Genomic DNA, 18,135 nt, shown 5'->3' with positions numbered 1-18,135 from the left:
AAGGCTATTGAATAGACAATTTGCACAAAGACATCAACACTGCTCAACTATGCTAGTAGTACAAGAAATGCAAATTAAAACAAGTTGCCTGTGCGGGTGTTTTTTTTTATTTTTTACTTATCAAACTCATAAAGGTTTTAAGTTATAACATCAACTTGTAAAGTATAGGGAAAATACTGCCTATAACCTGCCTGGTGGACAATCCAGCAATCCTAAAAACGTGTTCACCACCAATTCCACAGCTATAAATTTATCCTAAGGAAATAATTATGATGCTGGACAGAGATTTTTCTACAGGTGGTTTAAGAAAGCATTGTTTATTCTGGAAGAATCCAAAGTAGGGGACTGATTACATGAGGTTTAATGTATTCATATAATATAATACTGGGCATTAAGTAACGTTGGAAAAGGAGATTTAATGACTCTGGAAAATGTTTATAACTGGAAAAGATGCTACAAATTATTACTATATGATCCCATGTTGGTTAAAAAAAACTGTACACAAAAGTCTAGATGGATATAGAACAAATGTTAGCAGGTGTTACCTCTGAGAGGCCTATTACAGGTGATTTTATATTCTTTGTGCTTTTCTGAATTTTCTAACTTTCCACACAAAACTATATTTTTAGTTATTTTCCAAAACAATTGGAAAGATATATTTCCAAGTTCCATTGGTTTTCTCTGAGTGCCAGAACCATGGATGATTTAAATTTTTAGTATTGTTTTCTATATTTCTCAAAATTTTCTGCAAGATTAGTTTAAAAAAAGAAAAACCACACACACACACACACACACACACACACACCCCACACCCCCAAGGGTGTTTTCTTAGGAGCTCAGACCCAGAAAATTAGTTAAAATGCAGAGAAACACAGGCCATTGCTGACTGACAAACCCCCTGTAGAGTGATATTAATCTGAGCTTCTCCACAGCAGTGAGTAGCCTTTACTGGATTCTGTAGTCCCAGCACCTACTACATGGCATCTTAGGTGCTCAACACCTATTCTGTTGAGTAGAGAATACTACCACCACCATTCTAGAAGTCTTTTCATTTATTGTCCCACCAATGCGAAGATACTTCAAAGTGTTGGTGTTGGGTATAATATCCTTACAGTGGAGTCCTGGTAACATAAAGTAACACTAATTATTTAGGATCTCTAAAGTGCCATAGAAAAGGTTTCCATTCAAGAAAACTAACCCAAGTATAATCAGCTCTGCAATATCAAAAGGGAAAATCCCATTGTTAGAAGTTCTTTTCCTAAGTTGCCTTTTCTTCTTCCTTTTTTTTTTTTTTTTTGAGATCCATGGCAATCTTTTTACACTTGATTTTAGCCAAAAGGCCGAGAAGCAATGAAAGCCATGATAATCTTTTTATGCAATGTTATCAGGTAAAAAATGGCTAAAGCGTATTAGCATTTACCAGAGTGGTATTCTTTTATATAGAACTCAGCTACTAAAACTAGGAAGAGTACAAAAACAGCTGTTCAACTGACCGCCAAACCCTGAAGTTCGTAAACATCCACTCTAATAAGAGAGGGGAGCCCAGCAACTTTAACCTCCCCTGAACTGCAGCAACCAATGCTTGCTTAAATTAAGTAAACTGAGTCCTGATTTTCCTTCTCTTTTGTTCACATGCTCTAGACTAGAAAGATTATCAAGACCTTAAAAGACCAAATTCCAAAAAAGAAAAGAAGGAAACTAGATAACTAACCCTTCAACAAGCAAAACTGACTGGTCATATGGAAGCAAGCTCAATTATAGGCAGCTTGCCTAGTGGTGACTTCACGTCCACTCTTCTAGAATTTTTACCTCCAGCTTCTTGTGCACACCTCAATCTTAGCACTTAGTATATTAACTGAAACTGTCTCTGCATCTTTACCATTGGACAAACTGCACATTTATCTTGGATGAGGACCCTGCTGATTTAATACCCTACTATGAACGCATTTAATATCCAGTAACACGCACAAGTTCTGGGGCCACCATAGACAAAAAATAAACATCCCTGAGGTGCTAAAATAAACAATACAATTGACATTCTGTGGCATTCCTGCAGAGGCAAAAGTCACGAAGTTTTAGTAAGTCTTTATGTGAAGGGATCAAAATTTAATAATAATAATAATAATAAATACCAAAGTAAAGTATTAGAGGGGCGAAGAACTAGAAGACTTTTTAGTAGAAATAGTGCCGGTTTACCCACACCACTGCAAAGGCAGGAAGAAGGGAGAGAATCTGAAGAGAAAATCTAAAGATGAGAAAGAGAAGCCACACTGACTACCTTTCCACTTTAAGAGATACTTTTGAGTTTCTAGTTCATGATATGTAAATAACTAAAGCATAAAGGAAGCTCCAACTTAAAACATGGTCAGTCACGATCATAGAACAATTAAAAGGGAAGACAAAGGGATGAGCAGAAGCATATGTGCAGTGAGGCACACTCACCATCACACACACACACACACACACACACACACACGAAATTCCATAGTGGAGTAAAGCTAACCGCCCTCTTCTAGAATTCTGCCTGCCTGGGAAGGGTTTGGTCTGCCCTTTCACTGATGAAACATAAATATAATTCAGATCCTGACTTTCAGAGTCAGGCTCCTTTTTCAAAGAAGGTTGGCAGGAAATAACCACGTCTTTACAGAGCCATCATTACACATCCTTTTCTTGTTCATGCAGGGCACTGAGAAAGTACTCAATTTGGATGGGTAGCCCGCATTTCAAATTGATGGGAGCTCAGAGAATGAGGCTAGTTCAATGGTTCTTCGCCATGGCTGCACATGAGAATCACCTGAGGAGCTTTTGAAACATGCAAGTGCAGAGCCTCAACCCAAACCAGTTAAATCAGAATTGCTAAGGGTAAGGTCTGGGCATTATTTTGCTTGTCTGTTTGTTGGCTTTTAAAAGGTCCACAGAAAGTTATCATTAATTTTTTTTCAGTATGGTAAAACCAAGTGTTTTTTCTTTGTTGTTGTTGTTTTGGGTATTTTGTGGCTTTTTTTTTGGTGTTTACTAGAGATACAAGAAAATTTGCTTTAAAATACTCCACGGGAGAGGTGGTTTTGCTTATAGAAAACTGGCAAAATGCTGATAATTACTGAAGCTGGGTAATGGATACATAGGAGTTGATTACACTAGTCACTCTACTTTTGTAGATTTGAAATTTTTTCTTTCTTTCTTTTTTTTTTTTTTAAGACAGAGTCTCACTCTGTTGCCCAGGCCGGAGTGCAGTGGTGGGATCTTGGCTCACTGCAACCTCCGCCTCTAGGGTTCAAGTGATTCTCCTGTCTCAGCCTCCCTAGTAGCTGGGATTACAGGCACGTGCCACCACACCTGGCTAATTTTTGTATTATCAGTTGACACAGGGTTTTGCCATGTTGGGCAGGCTGGTCTCAAACTCCTGACCTCAGGTGATCCACCCACTTTGGCCTCCCAAACTGCTGGGATAACAGGTGTGAGCCACTGTACCTGGCCAGATTTGAAATTTTCTATAATAAAAAGTTATTTTATAGAATCAGCAGAAATAAAACTTTGTTCTCTACCCTCACCAGAAAAATCTACAAGTGTATGTGTATAATGTGTTTAATATAAAAATATGTTTAAAAATACACAGAAAGCTTTGCAAGTGATTCTAATGTGCAACCAGAGTTGAGAAGCACTCGGCGGCCTCACTGAAGGAGGGGCAACTTGATTTGGAAAATAAAGATTTAAGTAAGCAGCAAGAGGCAATCCAGGTGAGAGAGATTCCACTCAGGCTGTGGCAAGATGGAGTCCAGTGAGGGTGGTAGGCCTCCTCTAGTTAGGCACCATCTCCAACTTCTGCCATGCATACATTTGCCTGAATTTTGAGACTCTTCATTCACAAGTAAACTGCAAATACACATACATACACATGTTAATACACATGTGTTAATATATACACACATATATTATGTTTGTGTATATATATCTATGTATACATATTTTAGATAACATTGCCAATTATATTCAGTAGCATGTAATTTTTAAAAAACACTATTTGTGGAAATATTGCCTCTTACTAAAATGCTTTGGTCTGTGGAATAGTCATTCAAAGGCTTTCTTCAGGAGTGGGCTGGTGGGGGTGAGGGTTAGGGGTGTAGTCTTTTAACTGGCAAGCTCTATATCTACCTAAGTAATTTATGAGCAATGCTGCTTAGAGGGCCCTGGGTGAATTCTGAAATCAGGTGCTATTAGTGGGAAGAGTCAAAAAAGTTTGAACTTAATGAACAGAGAATGCAACAAAGCTCCCCGCATTCCACCTCCCAAATCCCCAACTCACCTATTCTTCTCCATTTCATTGTGAGTTGATCTGAAAGAGGGAACAATAAGAGAATAATAAGATATTTTTGTCTTAAAGCACTACTTCAACACCAACACAGTTCTTTTAACTTCTTTCTCTCCGAAGTTGATAGGAGAGATGTAGAAAGGGAGAAAAATTCACTGGGCTTTACTAAAAATATTAGTCCATTTGAAGAGTTAGATAAATGTAAATACCTAAAATAGAGTTCAAGGTAAAGAGACAAACCAAGAAGCATGCCTTCTCTAGTGGAAAAATAATCCATTTTAAGACAAGGAAGAAAAGGGGTCTATTTATACAAAAACAGCTGCACAAAGCAATGTGAATTTGCATTACATAATACGACAAAGCCTTCTTGAGGCTAAGGGTAGAACAATGGAGGTAGCATCCCTACCCCACCCCTGCAGTTTTCCCTAGGGGTAGCATACACCAAAACTTTGTGTAAAGTTGCTTGACTATGCTGTTTTAAATAGTAAAATAACCCTCTTCCCCAGTCTTCTGACTCCCTGAAGTAACTATCATGTACAAGATGCTACTGTTAAATAGCAACCAAATGCTTTTAGGAAGGGGTTTCCAAAGCTCAGCTCAACATAAAGATGATAGGTTGGTTAAAGCAGAAGTTAGTGAAATGTGAAGTCCAGCTTTGCCACTGATATGCTGTGGAATAAATAAAATTCTTTACCGTCCTGTCACTGGTTAACCTGTCTATAAGATGAGAATAAAAATAATTACCAATTATTTACTGAACAAGTATAGGCCAATGAGGTAGCAACTGTAAAATTGATCAGAGAGCCTTGGATGAAAGGTGTGATAGATATGAAACCATATGATTAGTGTATTTATGGCTGACCTTAAAGACAAGGTCTGGCCTAAGACTTTATGGACAAGTTACCACCAAGTTATAAGAAGTCAATGTGGCCCTTTTAGTGTCCTCCTCACACAACTCCTTCCTAACCAGTTATAAATTTGGAAGAAGCTACCAGCATTGTAAAGGAGCTGAATCTTGACTTTTCTTATGAAAATTCTCCGGAGTTTAACCAGCTCAGGAGTTTACTCCCTGCTTCAGCTCATGAATTCTGTTGGGCCATCCATAATCAGCACCTTACTGGGCTTAGGAAATAAATTCTCACAGCAATCGTGGAGGAATACCACCTCAAGAGTGCTCAGCCACTTATTTACATCAGGGGCACCACCACCAAGTTCACTCATCAGAGAATGGGGGTTAAGGACAGCGAATGTGGGGGGATGGCAGCGGAAATGAGGAGGTTGTCTTGAAATGAGAAATTTCCAACCTAGCATTAAACTTCTCTTCCACAAGGACCTTGGGAATCAATTTTTATTCACAAAGAAAAAATAAATGAGAAAATGACAGTATTTTAAGTTTAGAATATTTGTTTTCTAGGTAAACAACACATGGATCTCATGTATTCAAACCCATCCAAAATTGGTTAACTTAAAAGTTTTAGGCTGGGCGTGGTGGCTCATGCCTGTAATCCCAACACTTTGGGAGGCCGAGGTGGGCGGATCACAAGGTCAGGAAATTGAGACCATTCTGGCCAACTGGTGAAACCCTATCTCTACTAAAAATACAAAAATTAGCTGGGCGTGGTGGTGGGCGCCTATAATCCCAGCTACTTGCTTGAACGAGAGAGTCGGAGGTTGCAGTGAGCTGAGATCGTGCCACTGCAATCCAGCCTAGCGACAGAGGAAGACTCCGTCTCAAAAACAAAACAAAACAAAACTTTAAAATTGTCAGACATGGTGGCTCAGACCTGTAATCTCAGCACTTTGGGAGGCTGAGGCAGGAGAACTGCTTGAGCTCAGGAGTTGGAGACCAGTGTGGGCAACACAGCAAGAGCCCATCTCAATTAAAAAGAAATAAAAGCTTTACATTGATACACTTGGTTATCCCTCAGCATTCTCCAGTCACATTGTTCTGAAGGTTTATCGCCTTCAATGGCCAACAGGATACTATAGTTAACAAGTATCTGGCATATACTGCAAACCTTTGGCTGTAAAGCACGTGGCATTTTAACTTTAACCAGGACTAGCAAATTCAAAGTCTGACAGATTTTTTTAAATGGATGAAAGTAGATGGGCACGGTGGCTCACACCTATAATCCCAGCACTTTTGGAGGCTGAGGTGGGTGGATCACTTGAGGTCAGGAGTTCGAGACCAGCCTGGCCAACATGGCGAAACCCCTTCCTTACTAAAAATACAAAAATTAGCAGGGCATGGTCACATACGCCTGTAATCCCAGCTACTCGGGAGCTGAGGCAGGAGAATCACTTGAATCCGGGAGGTAGAAGCTGTAGTAAGCTGAGATGGTGCCACTGCATTCTAGCCTAGGCAACAGAGCAAGACTCTGTCTAAATAAATAAATAAATAAATAAACAAAATAAAATGGATGAAAGTATATGCCAGCAGTTGGTTCAGATTACCCTCTTTCACTGTAGACAAGGACCATCCCTTGTAGGTGGAGGAGAGGAAAGTGAATAGGTTGAGAAGACAGTAGAAAATAACAGCACACAGGAAATTCTTACCAAAATATTTCTGGATTCTTTGAAAATATATAGATAAACTAATAAATAGAGTTATATACTGATGTAAAATTTTGAATCCCCAAAATAAACTTTTAAACAAACTCCATAGGAAGCACAACTTCTTCTAAAATTTGAACAAAATTTTTAAAACTACAGATTTTCTTTGATTACTTGAGAGTGTTAAACACGTGGTGCTTTTTCAAGGGGGACTTATAGCTAATGCTAGAGCATTACTGAAGGGTATCCAGTTTACTGAAACTGAGTTATTAATAAAAAGCAGCCCTTTCAAAAATGATCAGTTCCGAGATGCCAGCCACCTCCATTGATGGGTAAACATTTACATTTTTAATTAAAGCATTATAAGAACACATTGATACCTTGTGTCAAAACTATTTTCCATGTGATTATGGAAAACAATGGATAACTCTGGAATCACTGATAAAGGTCAAATTTCACCATTTAAAAATACACTCTAATAAAAAAATAACTAAGTCAAATTATGGCGTATATGAGATAACCAGGAAAAATCCTTGGGTTCAAAAAGACTCCTCATGTCAGGTCACTCTAGCCACTATCTTATAAAACAACTGGGTGGCAAGTCCTGAACTTCCTCTTTCATATGAGTGCCAAAGCTTGCTTTACTCATTGAACAAAACACACTTTTAAAAAGTTCTAAATTTCAATTCTAAATAATTAGTAATTGACTTCAAAAATCAGTAGGAAAGAAACTTCCATCTTCCTACGGATAGTTTCAAAAACAACTGATATTCACAATTTCATTTTCGTTTTTGTTGTTTTAATAAGCAACTAGAGAAACGTGAATAAGATCTGCATTTTCAGTTCCCAAGAAGTTTCCTATGTGGCTAAATCTTATCTTTTATTGTCCAAGGAAAAGTAGCTCCCCAGACTCTACAAGCAAAAAGCACAGCATTTCAACCTGTATGAACAAGAGTAAACTGTTATCCAAGGGTTATGTAAACCAGCAGTAATCTCTCCCTATCCTTTACCTCAGTTCAAAATTCTGACCATACATGGCTGAGGATATAAAGCCGATTCAAACCATGGGGTCAAGCTGCTTTCTCCGTTATGATTGCTTGTTCCTCAAAAAAGGAGCTATTCCAAATGGTTCATGAAGGAAACGATCACACTGAAAGAAAACTACCTGCTCCTGCCTCACACGTTTGCCTAGTGCTACCTCTAGGTTTAATCATGGTCTCTCAGAAATCCTTACACCACTGAATATATTACACTAACTCACTATCAGTCAAGTATATGGACAACTGTGATAATCCCCTGTCTCTAACCATGGAAAGCAAACCAACCCATTAACAGAAGAATTTGTAGCCTTTTTTTTTTTTTTTTTTTTTGGCATAGTACTGATTATTAAAGAGAAGATACTAGAAAGAATCCATTTCTTGGCTTAAGATTCTTAACTACTATTATTTTTCTTTCCTAATCACCTTTTGGGACCAAACCACTTCAACATCTCATTTTTTTATCCCCACTAGTGAACATCCCCTACAACCTTCCTGTGAAACTAAGGAAAAAAATAAAGTGTTAAGGTATTAAGCCTCAATAAGTAACATGGACAATTCCTCTCAAATCATTAGTGGACAATAAGGACAATAATGAAAGCCAAAATGGACTATGCTTTTCCAGAAAAATTAACTGAAAGGCCTCAAAATTCTTCTAAACAAATTTAAAAAAAATACTGTAATAAAATGCAACACAGCTTAATTGTTTTTATACCATTGCATATTACAAGTCAGTATTAACATCCTTCTTAAAGTGCCTTCATATCCATGCACAAAACTACAGGCTACCACCTTCAGGTAATGCTAAGATTAGAGGACAAGCAAAACCCACCAAGTAATTACCAGGTTGATTCTTCATGTGCCATTTTTATTCAAGGGCATGGCACAAGTAATGCTGCTCACATCCTGTGGTTCCACCACCGATACTAATGAGGTGAACCAAGTACAGAAGACGCAGCAAGAACAAGTGAACAAGTGATTTTTAGGTTTAAGTGGGAAATTCCTGGTCTGTATTAAGCCACAGAGGATATCAAATAGACACTTGCAAGGAGTTATTCATGAGGGTGAGGGAGGGATGAGGATTCTAAACCAGTGACGAAAAATTCGACGCTTTTAATTTAATGGCAGGAAAGGTATAGTTGAAGGAATCTAATAAAACGAATATCCTAGCCAACTACATTTTAAGGGCAAAGAAGGGAGAAAAAGGGCAGTAACATTGATGGACTATTTATATGTACCAGAAACTATGCACAGGACTTTAATATGTGATTTAACTGACCATTAACAAAATCTCCAGTGAGATTCACAGCTTTTAAGAATTATGGTATGAGACAATCTATAAGACTAACATGGAAAGGTTGTAGCATATTAATATTTCAGTATTATATATTCCTCTGTCACTAAAGAGGTAGCTTTCAACCTCAATCATTCCTCTTTGCCATTACAAATAGAGGTGACAAATTAGAGTATCAAACAAACCACTGTATTTAATTTACATGTCAAGTATGAGATCCTACCACTTATGCCAAATCAGGTACTTTAATGTGTTTATAAAATCATTACAACGAAAAGTAAAAGAAATGGATAATGTCCAGCATTTTGACTTATAGAAAACTTGCCCTGATCTGCAACTTCTGAAGGGAAAATATTGTCACCATTGCTAATCTCACTTGAAGCTTTCACAGATTCTTTTGTTCCAAAAGGGAAGAAAAGCGAAATTAAATTTTGAATAAAGTTCATAAAAAATGTAAAACATTTCTATTTTTCTTTTCAGTTCCCTCAACCCAAACAGAAACAGCTTCCTACAATGTCTTAAGTCCATGTGTACATTACTGAATCATGACGGCCACAGTGTAATTTTATAGGGTTATAATCACAACAGGCAACTTACATTCAGCAGTTTGTGTCACCTACAATATAATCTAAAAGACAGAAAGAAGTATTTACCAAATTACCTGCTACTGCTGTTATTCTTTTTGGATTTGTTCCTCCGTTTTAAGGCATCTCTGTCCTTGTTATTGTATGGTAACATGGAGGCATAACCATGTTCAGCTTCTAGAAAACAGGAGGATCCAGTTAATGAATGGGCCCAGAATATTTAATACTCTCTCCTCTCTACAGTATTTCCTTTTTCCTTTATTTATCTTTAAAAGAATATTGTGGAAATAATTAAAAGGGGTAAAGTGGAATTATGAGAAAAAAAAAAAAAAAAAAAAAAAAAAAAACATTGTGTGAATACCCTCAGTTCGGAGCAGGTGTAAAGAGGATTCCAGCTGCTCATTGTTGAGAAAGACACAGTAGTGGCTAAGCTCACGCAGCCTGGGTTTCCCACTGGCAACGTCCAGCAGGTTGGTGCGGGTTAAGTGGAACCAGCCTCAGGCGAAGGTGCAGGGCAAGCACCGTGAGGGCAAGTCTCCTCTGCCCAGGAGACTGGGGCGCTGGACCCACCTGGGGGCCGGCCGGGACCAGCCCGGGTGAGGTAAACCAGGGAGGCTATCGGAGGGGGCCCCGGCCGCCCACTCGGGAGGGACTGGGGAAGGGGCGGCGTTCGGGACCCCGGCGGGCGATAGCTCCTTCTCCATCCCATTCATTGCTCTGGGGGCAGCGGCAGCCTCCCTTCGGACCGCGCGTGGGGAGAGCCGGAGGGGTTGGGAGCGCTCGCGGTCTCCCTGCCTCCAACCACCCCCGGAGCGGCTGGGCGCCCGGACCTGAGGCCGGCCCCACAGGCCCCCCGGCCTCGGTTCGAGTGGACCCCTTCCCGTCCCCGTGCACCTCTCTCCCGCCGCTCCAGATAGTCGGCCGCCTCCAGCAGCATCTGGATGTTCATCCGAACCGCCGCCGCCATTCTGCACCGGGGGCCGGAGCCACGGGACCAACCCCCACTGCCCACGGGCTCGCTGCCGCCGCCGGACCGCTATGGAGCCCGCTGTGGACACCGCGAAGCAGGGCTGAGGGAGCCTCTCTGGCAACCACGCTAGACAAGAGAGGGAGGGGGCCAGTGAGCTGGGCACCGCCGACACCGTGACAGAACCCGGAGCAGAGCCGCAGCCACCACCGCCGCGGAGTGTTTATCCCCGACTCACCATCACCCCGCCCCCAGCCCCTTCTCTTGACAGGCCAGCTTCGGCCGCGTTCCTCATTGGGCCCCCCAAAGAATGCCCCGCCCCCAAACTTGTGCGATTGGGAGAGGGCTTCACGGCTCCACCTCCCAAAGTCCGCTCCTCTCGCTGGTTGGTCACGCTTGACAAGGCCCGGGCTCCACCCCCTCTTTCCAATTGGTGACAGGATTCGCAACTCCGCCTCGTGCTCCTTCCTTGTTTCCCATTGGTTCTATACCAACAACCCGGGCCCCCTTTTGCTTTGTTAGTATTGGTCAAGAGCTGTAGCAGGCAAGCACCTCGCCGGTCTCCCATTGGTGAAGCCTTCGGAAACCTCCCAGCTACGATGATGTCACCTTTCTCCAGTCCAGGCGAGCCCTAAGTGGCTGATGGTCAGCGGCCTGCCTGCTCCTCACCAGGTGTGGCATTGGCTGGGAGGGCCGGTCCGGCGCTGGGCGGCGCTGATTCCCCGGCAGCCGCGGAGCTCGGCTCCACCCGGCCTCGCCTCGGACCTGTTGCCAAGACCTGTCCCCGGGGAAAACTTCCGGGGACCTGCCAGGCGTCTCTCGAATGGAAGGCTGGCACCTCGCATCGCCTGGGCGCTCTGTCCCGCTTGGGTTCGGGGCCGGAGCCCTGGGTCTGGTGGCCGCGGCCCTGGAGGTTCCGGGCTTCGCGGAACTCTGGCTGGCGAGGGCCCAGCCGCGAATCATCCCGGAGAGCGGTGCAGGATAGTGGCCGGTGAGCCGAGAGCTCGGGCAGGCGCCACGTGGCTGCTGCGGGGCTTGAGAAGAAAAGCCTGGCCGTTGTTAAAATGCTTGCCACCTGGCGTTTTTCCTGCCCTCAAGAAAGAGCTGGAATCGGGCTCCAGTATACAGCATTGAGCTCATGCGCCTTTTCCGCACCCCCTTCCACCCCCGATGGAATAATTAATTACTTTCACGCGAGTGGGTTTTTAAAGCTCAGAGACTTCCTGAACCTACAGGATGGCATTAAACTCTAAGATTCTTTGACTTAAATCTCTTTTAGGGTTTTCCCCTCCCTTTTAATTCTAGATGAAGACACTCACAAGATTATTGGGTTTTTTTGTTTGCTTTTTGTTTTGAAAGGGAGTTTTGCTCTTGTCCCCCAGGCTGGAGTGCAATGGCGCAATCTCGGCTCACGGCAACCTCCTTCTCCCGGTTCAAGCGATTCTCCTGCCTCAATCTCCTGAGTAGCTGGGATTGCAGGTGCCCACCACCACGCCCAGCTTATTTTTGTATTTTTAGTAGAGACGGGATTTCACTATGTTGCCCAGGCTGGTCTCGAACTCCTGACCTCAGGTGACCCACCAGCCTCGGCCTCCCAAAGTGCTGGGATTTCAGGCCTAAGCCACCGCGCCTGGCCAAGAATACTCTTTAAGATGTCTGCAAATGGTGTGTTTCCGCATGGGGTGGTACCAATATAAATGCTTAATAGAATGTTATGTATAGAAAACTAAAAAGTTAAAGATCGTTCCCTAAACCTATCAAAATTTTTGAGATGAAAGCTATATGGCAAACCAAGCTACACTGCCAATGTACTGACAGACATCTCCAATTTTAAAAGTAGAAATAAAGTTCTTGGTAGGTTGAGTCCCCAAAATACAAATGAGTAAAGCATGAACATATTTCTTTTTTTTTTAAAGTTTATTATTGTTGCCAATATATAATAGCTTACTATGTGTAGGCATCATACCTACATTATCTCTAATCTTCAACATAGCCCCGTGAGGTAGGTTGTGTTAATTACATTTTGCAAGTGAAGAAACTGAGGCCCAGGGAGGCTAAATGATTTTCCTTGTCATGCATTCAGCTGCAGACATGGAAACTGAATCTAGGTCTATCTCACCCAGAGCCCAAGTTACCAATCCTCCTGTTGGTAGTTGTATAAAGACAAGGTGGTTTAAACAGATTTCCAGACTGAGTCACAAAACACTGACAACTCAAGTACTGAAGAAAAGAAAGCCAAAAGTGTAAATGTAATTATGGTAGGAAATATTAAACATGTATTTTTTTAATGGTCCACAAACCCACTAAAATTAAATCAACTCAATAAATAGAATAAACATGTAGTAAATCATGCCTGACATATAGGCATATTCTGGTTTCAGTGGTTAACTGGATCTAAAAACTGATTCTTTAGGAAAATACTAATGAAATACACATACCGTAGGTAAAGGTTTTCAAAGCACAATACAAAGTTGGAAATGAAGGTAGAAATATAACTTTTTTTTCCCTCCCCATCAGACAGGTAATGTGCCAACACTGTAACAAGCTCTTTGGGGGGGCACGTCTCACACATGAATGGGAACACCTAATTACTATATTTATGAACTACAAAAGGATCTAACAGTTTTTAAAGAGTATTTTTAAATTGCATGTTATTTGTAAAACAAACTTGAAAATCATAAATGAATGCAATTCTACTAAAGTACCCAAAGCGATAATACTAAAAATGCTTTGATTTCTTTATCCTAACATTTTGGATTTTGTGTATATTTATATTTTCTCTTTGATTTTATTACAAACATTTGGCATATGTCTTTATTCTTTTACTCTCAACTCTTTATTTTAACCAAGTCCTATTTCAGTATCATGACCCTTCCTCTACAATCACCCTGACTGGAAAGTCACACTTATTTTTGTCTTAAAAAGGGGGAAAAAAGGTTGAAATCTGACCCAGAAACAGCAAATAATTTAAATGCCAACAAGTCTAGCTTAGACTCCAAACAAAAATACTACATTATATAAAAATTAGAGAATCAGACTAAAGAATAGACCATGTTCGTTCCTTGGTGGTGGACGCAATTATCAATCAGCCAGCAACACCAACTAGGAATTAGTATAACGAAGACCTTCAAAGGGTATTTGGTGCCATCTACTGGAAATGAAGTAGTAAGTATAAAGCAAAGGTTTTGAGATTCGGAGTTTCCTAGAAATTATTTTACACAAATGTATGGGATGACCAGTTAATTAAGAAAACCTGAAAGTATAAGTCTTGAAGAAAGAACTGAGAATCCTAAGATAATGAAGAAGTGGTGACTTTCAATACCTAGTGCCTCAAAGGCATGATACAAGCATTGAGTGCTGTATCATGACTGAGAGTCACAGCTCCAAACATAGAAGTTGTGAATTCTAGGATATTTGAACCTGAGTTTTATGACCAGAACTTTAAATAAAAAGCTATGTGTAATAGCATAAACATGGGATGACAATAGTTTATATCTCTGAGCATATATCAAGATAAACTAATTGAGATATACCTTGAAAATGGGGAATTACAAAGACCTAAAATACTAGACTTGTCAGATAATTTTTGCTGCCAAGTAAATCTCTGCCCAGTCTCCTCTGGGGGGCTTATACTCCAGATGGGCACAGGACAGTATATTAAGAGGTAAATGCCAATACTGAACAAGCGGCAGGCTCATCACACGCTATGGAGTTCTTTGCCAGAGATGCCGCTTCAGAGAGCACCCCAGAGTGGCAGGGAAGACAACTGTTACTGTATTATAATCCTGACGTGCCTAAAAAGTTCTATCACTATGAGAATTAAAGCCCCCTATTTATAACTGAGTTTGATACCTAACTACTATGACATTAAAATAAATTTTGCCTCATAAGGTTTTGAGGAATTGATTTTGTCCCTTGAAGTGTAAATCAGGATTTCAAGTTTCTGCTTCAATAGTATCATCTCTTTCTTTGTGGCTACTTTGGACACACTAATATGATACCTAACATCATAATATTAAATTTTAAAAACGCTGCTTTGCAAAAATTAGTCACTGTACAAATCTGTGATTTAGAAAATGAGGCAATGGCCAGGGACCGTGACTCATGCCTGTAATCCCAGCACTTTGGGAGGCTGAAATGGGAGGATCACTTGAGCTCAGGAGTTTGAGACCAGACTGGACAACATAGTGAGACCTCATCTCTACTCAGAAAATAAATTAGCTGGGTGTGGTGGTGCAGCCTGTAGTCCCAGCTACTTGGGAGGCTGAGGCAGGAGGACTGTTTGAGCCCAGGAAGTTGAGGCTCCAGTGAGCCATGATCGCACCACACAGCACTCCAGCCAGAGCGGTTAAAAAAAAAAAAACAGCAATGGCTAAACTGTCATATGTACATCACACAAAACACTATGCAGCAGCTTTTTAAAAGGTAGATTTACATATACTGGCAAGAAAAGATCCCCAAGGCACAGTGTTGAGTAAATACATTGTAAAATAACCCTTACAGCATTTTCTTTTTAAAGGCGCAAACTATGTATTTTCCCAATTTCCTACTCTGTTATATACATAGAGGCATGGACAAAAGATACAAAGCAAAGGATCAGCAATAAGAATGGGCAATATCATTCTGAATACTGTTCGAAAGGCTTTGTCACAATGTTTTAAGACTGTTACAAGAAAGAGGCTTGCCACAATGATATTTCCTAAAAGAAAAAAATGTAATATTTAACTTTTCTTCTGTTGAAGCAAGATAAGTGAATTGCATATATCAAAAATAAGATTTTCTTACTTTACAGGAAAGAAGAACTGAGATCCTGTGTTTTGAATGCAAGTTAAATACAAAATAAAGTACTTGGGTAACTAGATGTAAACTGAAGATCAGGGGACTCGGTTAGTGAAAAAAGGTTACAGAACTATATTCACAAATTCAAGACATGCATTGAGTGTTGTACTCTGTGCCAGCCACTGTGTGGTGCTGGGGCTGCAGAGCTAACCAGACAGATGCCCCACTTCTCTGAGCTTGCTGTCTAATGGAAGAACCAGACAATAATAAAAGAATATAGAGTATGTCAGGCAGTGATAAATGCGGTGAAGATAAGTAAAGGAGGGTTTGGAGAGCCACATGGAGAAACTGGAACCCTCATATATTGTAAATGGGACTATAAAATAGTGCAGCAGCTTTGAAAGACAGTTTGACAGTGCTTTATGTTTAAGTCAAACATAGTTTCCATATGACTTGGTAATTCCACGCCTAAGCATACTCCCAAGAGAACTGAAAATATGTTCATTCTAAAACTTGTATACAAATGTTCTGGCACCATTTCTTTCTCTCTCTCTTTTTTTTTTTTCTGAGATGGAGTCTCACTCTGTAGCCCAGGCTGGAGTGCAATGGTGCGATCTCTGCTTACTGCAACCTCTGCCTCCTGGGTTCAAGCAATTCTGCTGCCTCAGCCTCCCAAGTAGCTGGGATTACAGGCACACGCCACCATGTCTGGCTAATTTTTGTATTTTTAGTAGAGACGGGGTTTCACCATGTTGGCCAGGCTGGGCTTGAACTCCTGACCTCAAGTGATCTGCCCACCTCGGCCTCCCAAAGTGCTGGGATTACTGGCGTGAGCCACTGCGCCCGGTCATGGCACCATTATTTCTTAATAGTCACTAAGTGAAAACAACTCACATGCCCATCAACTGATGAATTATAAACCAAAATGTGGTAATAAATAGAGAATGGAATATTATTTGGAGACAAAAAGATGATGGATATACTGATACATGCTACAACACAGAGGAACTTTGAAAACACTATGCTAAATGAGAGAAGCCAGACACAAAAGGCTACATAGTTCAGAATAGGTACATCTGTAGAGACAGGAAATACATTAGTGGATTCTAGTGGTGGGAGGGGGATGAGGAGTGATTATTAATGGATATGAGGTTTCTTCCTGGAGTTATGAAAACATTCTGGAATTAGGACTGATGGATGCGTAACTCTTGAGTATATTAAAAACCACTGAATTGTAAACTTTAGAAGGGTAAATTTTATGGTATATAAATTTAATCTCAACTTTTTAAAGGTTAAGAAAAAAAAAAAAGAGTAAAACAGAGTGCAGAGATAGGGAAGAAAGTTTGCTCTTTTGGATACGGTGGTCAGGAATGACCTTAGTTTGAGCAGCGATCTGAACAATGTAAAGAAGTTACTTGTGCAAATCAAGGAGGTGGGGGAACATTTCAGAAGGAAGAAAGAGCAAGTGAGAAGACTCTGGGAGTAGACATAGGCCTGTTTTGAAAGAACAGCAAGGAGGCCGGCCAGTGTAGCTCAGTGCAGTGAGCAAGGGAGTGAGGCTGTAGAAAGCCAGGGTCTAGGTCATGTGGAGGCCCTGTAGACCACACTGAGGACTGGACTTTATTCTAAATGATTAAAAAAAAAATCACTGGAGCCAGGAGAAATATGACTAGTTGCATATTTAATTAATTAATTAATTTAGAGACAAAATCTTGCTGTTGCCCAGGCTGGAATGCAGTGGTAAGATCTTGGCTTGCTGCAGCCTCTGCCTCCAGAGTTCAAGCAATTCTCCTGCCCCAGCCTCCCGAGTAGCTGGGATTACAGGTGCATGCCACCATGCCCAGCTAATTTTTGAATATTTAGTAGAGACAGGGTTTCACCACATTGGCCAGACTGGTCTCATACTCCTGACCTCAAGTGATCTGCCGGTCTCAGTCTCACAAAGAGCTGGGATTACAGGCATGAGCCACCAGACCCAGCCTTGATGTACATTTTAAAAGGTTCCTCTCTGACACTGGGTGAAGAATAAACAGCACCAAGAGTGGAAGGAGGGAGACTTGTTAGGAGGCTACTGCAGTAGTCCAGGCAAGAGAGATGGCTTAGGTTAGCATAGGTGGTGAAAAGTGGTCAAATTCAAAATGTACTCTGATGTTAAAGCCAAAAGAATCAGCTAATGAATCAGATGTAAGGCATAAAATAAAGGAGTCAAAGACAACCCCAAGGACCATGGTCTGAGCAAAGGAGTGAATGAAAGGGCCATTTACTGTGATGGGGAAGCCTCAAAAAAGAAGACTGGGCAGAGTTCTGTTCAGTTAATCTTAAATTTGAGGTGCCTAATAGTCTAGCTGCATACGTGTGATTGTAATTCAGTAAAATGGTCCGACTGGAAGAGTATAAATTTGAGAGCCATGGCAGAAGGTGTTTGAAGCCACACAAATGGACAGTTCACCAAAGAAGAGATTGGAGAGTTCAACGACTAAGCCCTGAAGCACTTAACATTTAGACACTTAGAAAACCTGGCTCAATTTACATCGCCTATGAGGATGAGCCTCTTAGAGGAAGAATACAAGGATGCTGCACTTTGGTTATTCTTCCAGAATTAGATGATCTAA

The 18,135-nt window shown here is 41.0% G+C and overlaps 1 protein-coding gene and 1 non-coding gene across 2 annotated transcripts in view; both read right to left on the bottom strand.

Annotated features, from left to right (window-relative positions):
- The window catches only part of MXD1 (MAX dimerization protein 1), a 28,388-nt gene extending 17,378 nt beyond the window's left edge, over positions 1 to 11,010 (bottom strand). Inside the window, exons 1-3 of the mRNA XM_023223974.2 lie at positions 10,672 to 11,010; positions 9,855 to 9,954; positions 4,304 to 4,333 (exon numbers count right to left, since the gene is read on the bottom strand). Of these exons, the coding sequence (XP_023079742.1) occupies positions 4,304 to 4,333; positions 9,855 to 9,954; positions 10,672 to 10,744 (203 nt within the window). The 5' untranslated portion in view covers positions 10,745 to 11,010. The remainder of the gene's footprint in view (positions 1 to 4,303; positions 4,334 to 9,854; positions 9,955 to 10,671) is intronic.
- A 2,245-nt stretch (positions 11,011 to 13,255) lies between these two features.
- LOC111550633 lies at positions 13,256 to 13,360 on the bottom strand. Its single transcript, XR_002734130.1, has one exon. It is a non-coding gene; the product is annotated as a small nucleolar RNA U13 (small nucleolar RNA).
- Positions 13,361 to 18,135: the final 4,775 nt, after the last annotated feature.

The sequence above is a fragment of the Piliocolobus tephrosceles genome, chromosome 15 (assembly GCF_002776525.5).
Source record: "Piliocolobus tephrosceles isolate RC106 chromosome 15, ASM277652v3, whole genome shotgun sequence".
In the NCBI taxonomy this organism is placed as follows: domain Eukaryota; kingdom Metazoa; phylum Chordata; class Mammalia; order Primates; family Cercopithecidae; genus Piliocolobus; species Piliocolobus tephrosceles.
Note: the sequence above shows the minus strand (reverse complement) of the source record. Positions and strands in the feature narration are given on the sequence as shown.